Source organism: Echinops telfairi, unplaced genomic scaffold (assembly GCF_000313985.2).
Source record: "Echinops telfairi isolate 266 unplaced genomic scaffold, ASM31398v2 ScPeMD7_5868;HRSCAF=6743_1, whole genome shotgun sequence".
In the NCBI taxonomy this organism is placed as follows: Eukaryota; Metazoa; Chordata; class Mammalia; order Afrosoricida; family Tenrecidae; genus Echinops; species Echinops telfairi.
This window is the reverse complement of record NW_022109768.1, coordinates 6717380-6723615: the sequence shown is the minus strand read 5'-3', so window position 1 is coordinate 6723615 and position 6236 is coordinate 6717380. Positions and strand designations below refer to the sequence as shown.

General features: G+C 39.4%; 1 protein-coding gene across 1 annotated transcript in view; it reads right to left on the bottom strand.

The window, feature by feature from the left end:
- LRBA (LPS responsive beige-like anchor protein) overlaps nt 1-6236 on the bottom strand; it is a 752417-nt gene that overhangs the window by 632936 nt on the left and 113245 nt on the right. Inside the window, exon 3 of the mRNA XM_045295806.1 lies at nt 2557-2652. Within this exon, the coding sequence (XP_045151741.1) occupies nt 2557-2652 (96 nt within the window). The remainder of the gene's footprint in view (nt 1-2556; nt 2653-6236) is intronic.

Sequence of the window (6236 nt, the reverse complement as noted above, 5' to 3'; positions counted from 1 at the left end):
GGGGCAATTCTCCTCCGTCCACCAGGGCAGTTCTCTGTCCCACGGGGCAGTTCTCCTCCCTCCCACAGGGCAGTTCTCTGTCCCACAGGGCAGTTGTTCTCTGTCCCACAGGGCAGTTCTCTGTCCCACAGGGCAGTTCTCCTCCCTCCCACAGGGCAGTTCTCCTCAGTCCCACAGGGCAGTTCTCTGTCCCACAGGGCAGTTCTCCTCCGTCCCACGGGGCAGTTCTCCTCCCTCCCACAGGGCAATTCTCTGTCCTACAGGGCAGTTCTCCTCCCTCCCACAGGGCAGTTCCCCTCTGTCCCACAGGGCAGTTCTCCTCTGTCCCACGGGGCAGTTCTCTTCCGTCCCACAGGGCAGTTCTCTGCCCCACAGGGGCACTGTCAGTCAGGGCTGGGTAGATGACAGTGCGTTTTTCCAAAGGAAAAAGATGCAGCCAAACACCGGCTTCTGAGGGATCTATTGGGCCAGTTCAACACAAGGCAGAGAGGTCAGCTAAGAAAGTTACAAAAACTCTTTTTAGCGTTCTAAAATCTTTAAACATTTTCTCAAAGAATACAGGATGATTAAACTCATTTATTAGAAACGAGTTTAAGAATTTAAAATGCCACGTTTGAGGAAAAGGCCAGAAAAGTTGCATAAGGGAATTCTGTTTTCATCACAAAAATGAACCTGCTCATTCTTTTGGGTGCGAAGGACCGCCTATGAGAATTTCTTTGGGAAACTTCACCTCATCCACACTACAGCCCTGATCTTGCCCCTTCAGACTCGATTGTGTTCTCGAAACTAAAAGAACGTTTCTAAAAGCGCATGGATCAAGTCCTCAAGGATACTAACTAAAACCACCATTTTGACACAGTATAAATCAAAGAGCACACAATTCTTTGGGGAAGGATTCAACAGACAGAAATACAGCCCCTAAGATAGTATAGACCTAGAGGGAGGATATGTTGAGCAGCAACAGCTTCACATTTTGGCATTTGTTTTTAAAAAGCTTCTAAAATGTTGTAGCAATACTTTTTACTTCCCTTCTTATTTTTATACATATCCAAAAAAAGGATCCCTGGTGGTATATTGGTTACACATTGGGATGCAATACTAAGCCTTGCAGTTTGAAACCCACAGCTACTCCATGGCAGAAAGGCAGGCCTTTCTACTCCTGTAAATAGTTACTGTCTTGGATACTTACAGGGGCAGTTTTACCCTCTCCTATAAGGTTTTTATGGGTCACTATTGACTCGGTGGCAGGGAGTTTGTTTATATATACATGTACTATATATGCACTATTATACATTAAGTTGCATTAAGAAAAACCTATTTAGATTGTACATGAGAGTTAAAATGTCATTTTATAAATATGTTCGTCCATGAAAACTTTTACTTCCATTTTAAATAAATGATAAGGAAAGTGCCATTACTAAATATATATTTAATACATATAATATATTTAATATATACACGTAGAATGTATATTTAAGAATATACATTTCTTAAAAATGTAAAGCTGTTTAGCTGTGCTGCTCTACTTCCAAGAAAAGTGCAGATAAATGGAATGGTCACTGTATAATTACAGAGCTATAAATAATCAAATCATAATGATGCAAAATAATGAAGAAATTAGCAATCTCATGAGGATACTATTTTATGTCAGAAGACAATGAAAGGTTCACTGTGAAGATGGCAAATTTAAAAAAAAAAAAAAAAGGAGATGGCAAATTTTAACTCTTTTATAAGGAAGAAGAAAGAAAAAGCTATGAGCAACAAAACTTTCCAAAGGATTATACACGCAGCATTCAAAAATCACAAAAATCCTTTTAAACCACACTTGACTCTCTCTGCAGACATTGCCTACCAAGCAAACAGGATCATATGAAAACCAAAGTAAACCATGAATAAAAGACAAGTTCAGAAACAAGACAGGCTGAAATTGCTATCAAAAATATTTTTTTGCATGAAACAGACCAATGTAATAATGAGGTGTAAAAAACAAGCTCTCATAAATAACACATGCATATAATGTATTCCTATGGCATTTGAAACACTAATGATATTACTACCAGACAACTTTCTTATTTGTAAATAGATTAAGGACCTATAAGTAAAATTGGCTAAAACTGGTATCACTTGGAAACTATGTGAGAAAAATTTGCATAATAAGTTTTAAAAGTTCTTTTTAATCTATACAAAGGCTACAAGAGAGGGAGGGAGGGGTAGGAAAATGTGAGGCCACATAAAGGTATTGAAATGGATAAGAAGATACCAAATTACACTCAAACATCTATTTCACAGCATAAAATTGCTTATGTACAAAAAGACTTGTTCTTGTTCATTGCTGCTCCATGCAGTGAGTGGGAAACTTTCTTAACCTCTTTAAGCCTCTATTTCATCACCTCTAAAACAGTTAGAAAGTGAACATGCACAATTGTTACAAGGATTCTGTCAGCTCAGGCAGAGAAGCTTCTAACACAAAACCTGTCAGTGGTGTACACAGGGCTGCACGCTCCTGAAGCAAAAGGAGAACTCTGCCCAGCGACGTCCTCGTTAAGATGTACTTACTGCAGCACTCTTTCCTGGGAAGTTGAAGAAGGCATCAGGGCCGTACTTCTGAGGCATGTGCTTTAACACCGACAGCAACTTCCCAGCATGCGGAGGCTAAGGAAGCAATCAACAACGCATACACGACATTATTCACAGTTTAAAGTACAGATTTTTCTAATAAACTCATGTTTTAATATACAGGTAAGCCCCAACTGAGGGCAGGGCTCTGTTCTAAAGATGCCATCAAACTGGTTCTGACAAAAATCTAAAATTCTTTTTTCTTTATTTAGTTTTTGGTATTATTGCCTTTTATTAGTAGGATCATTATATAAATCTGATCGTTATTTTTCTTAGGGGATAGATAGCATTGCCTATAAATGTTCAGATATGATGATATCATCAAATCATACATTGCATCTTTGTACGTAGTACAGATTAGTTATGTAGTATGTTGGTTTTTTTTCATGAGTAAAGGGTTTATTAAAGAAGTTAACAGGTTGTAATCCATTCTCAGGGTAGTTGTTTACCAGGACATGTTACAGCATTTTAGGTCTGCTAATAAGTGCCCAGTGGGGCAAACTACTCTGCTGCAAACCTGAACTAGAAGGCATTCACCTTAAGCTCCACAGGTGAGCAAACACAACTCCCTGAATTAGTGCTCAGAGGCACCCTAGTCACTCCACGCTGCACAAAAGCACTCATTTTAACTTGCTTCATGGATTGTGAATTTCATCACTCTGTGCCCTGCTCTGGCTCCTTGTAGTGCTGCTGCTCTTCCGATGGATGGCTGTCATCTGTATCCAAGAGGTTCACTGAGCAGGCATTTCAGGTCTAGCTCCACTCCTGGCTTTTGCTGCTAATGAGATGTCTCCTCCTGTTTCTCTGAGAACCCAATTTGTACACCTCAGAATGGCACTTGAGGACATTCTAGACTCAATGACTCACAGGTGAATCCCATCAGTGTCTTCCCCTATCTTCTGACCAGACCATCCAGGGAAAGGTTGTTCGGGGGATGTAGTATGTATTAAGATAAACCAAAACCAGATGTTATTAGTATGTGAGGTGCTCAAACCTTGAATATGTACACAAAGAACCAAATAATGCTATAAACTAAAAATCATCCAAAGTAACAAAAATGGTTATTTTCAAACATATCCGAGAAATAAATATTTCTCTGTGAATATTATTTGGCATATTAAAAGTTCAATAAATATCAGACAATATTATTTGACATCTGAAATTCTGGCACACTGCAACAAGAATCACCGTCTAAGTGGGAATATTCCCGACTGCCCAGTTTATTTCTCTAACCACTGAGGGGCATGTGAGATGGCGAGTCCATCAAGACTATCAAGAAAGCCAAAAAAGAACAATAAAAACATGTCACTCGTGAAAATGGAGGTAACTGGTAAACAGATAAGAGTTTCAACTGGTTGTCTGGAAAAAGGAAATCAGAAATTGGATAGAGAAAAGTCAGGTGAATGAGGTTGGATTTTTAGAACTATGTATGTATATTTCTTTGGTTAAAAATTAAATGCACCTACTTTTTAAATTCCCGCTGGGTAATTCAAATGCAAAATGCTAGTTATGAGGCACAAGGGTAGAATAGGATGGAGATTTTCAATCAAGCAGACCTCTAATTTTGTAGTCTTAGGTGAGCTTACTAATCTGTCTATAGTCTATCACCTGTTATATATGTTAGTGTGAAAATTAGAAATAATCCTGCCTTAGTGCATGGTAAAGTAAATGTGCATGTATGTTATTACAGAATATCACATTAAGATGTAAATAAAATACATGTAAAGAAAAAACTCATCTTTTAAAAAAGTACATGCTACAGTCCACTGGTATTCGTGGCAGCCCTCTTGAGCAATAACCAAAAGGTGGGAACAACCCATATGCCCAACAGCAGATACTAGACACACGTCCTATTACACATACATAAAGGGATTGCCACCCAGTCACAAAAAGAAAAGAGGTCTGGATGAAACCACTTAGCTTGTCCACATGTACCTCCAAACCAACACCACCACCCCCTCCCCACTCACCCAATGCTCCCTCCCCAGATGCCGTGGGCAGTGATAAACACTCTCTCATCCTATTTAGAGTCCTCATGACAAAAGTCAGTCATGAAAGGAAAAGAAGTGTGCAGTGCAGTTCGTTTCTCTTCCATTCTGTGTCAGAGACACCCATATACCACCCATTGGAAAATGGGAAAACACACACACAAATGCACAATCGACACACTGATATTATACGGAATTGTATAAAATGGGGCAAGAGTAATAAAGTTAAACAATTAAAAAAGAAAAAATGCAGTTCTGGTACATACTCTGACATGCATCAACCTGGGAAACATGCTGAGTGAAGAGAATCAGCCACAAAGTCAAATACTGTGATGCTCTCACTTACATGAAATACCTAGCATGAACAATGCAGTGATCAGACTTAACAGTGGTTTCCAGTGGCGGAGCAGAGAGAAACACAAGTCACTGCTTAAGAAGTATTGAGCTTCTGTCCATGGTGATGGCAAACTGGCAATGGATGTGGGTGCTGTTGCACAGCATAGTGATGGAACTCATGTCACTGAATCGTATATCAGAAAATGCTGAATTGGCAAACGTGTGCTGTCTACATTTTTACAATTAAAAAACTAAGCTGGATCAAACCACCCCAGCCCTTCAAGACACTTTTTAATTTAATAAGTACTTAAGTAATTTCTATATATTACTGTTAAAGATACTGCAGAAACAATAAAACATTTTTACCTCATAAGCACAGTACACCCACTTTCTAGAGGAAGAAATCACAGCATAGGAATGTGTCCAGGCTCAAACAGGCAGCAAGCGACAGAACTTAATTTGACTCAGGAGTGCATGCTTTCAGCTAAAAAACCATGGCCACTGAGTCAATTCCCACTCATAGGCCCTCAATAGGGCAGAGCTGGTCTGCCCCATTGGGTTTTCTATTGCCTTTAAAGTAAGAACCAATACCTTTATCATAGCTTACAACATACCGCAGAGTCCAGCCCTTATCTACTTCTTAAATGTCTCACTTTCTTTTATTTCATAATTTTTTATTCTTTGAAATCCATCTGTGGAAAACTAACTAACACTGAGGGAAATACGATGTGGGATATATTCCATCATTTATAACAGAGGGAATCTGGAAAGCTAGTATTCCACAGTATGCAACCCACCACTTTGGTTAAGTTAGAGATAGTCCAAGTACATTATCCTGCTTTAAACGTCATTCCCACAGATTCTCCCCTAAGAGTTATGCTGCCTTAAAGTGAGCACATGATTGATTTTATCTCCCTACAGAGCAGACATCCTGTTACTATCTCTTCCCACTGTGTCACCCAGGACCCCTCGTTCCTTCCCCCAATGCAGGTATTAGATTTCCTCAGCTGCGAGCTCAGGGACCTTACTATAGATTCTACCCACCTTGTAACATATGTAACTACTGAATACGCATGTTTTATGGCTACCTATAAATATACCAAGACAACAAAGAGTCCTTCTTTCTTCTCCCACCTCCATATGGATCACCAACAGGAGCTGAGGTGAGCATGCTACCATAAAATGTGTCCGACTCCTTTATTTTATTCTCTCTCCTATCTCTCTTATTCGCTATGGTTTTACTATGATCTTTATATATTATAACCATACAATTACACCTACTGACCCTTCGGTTGC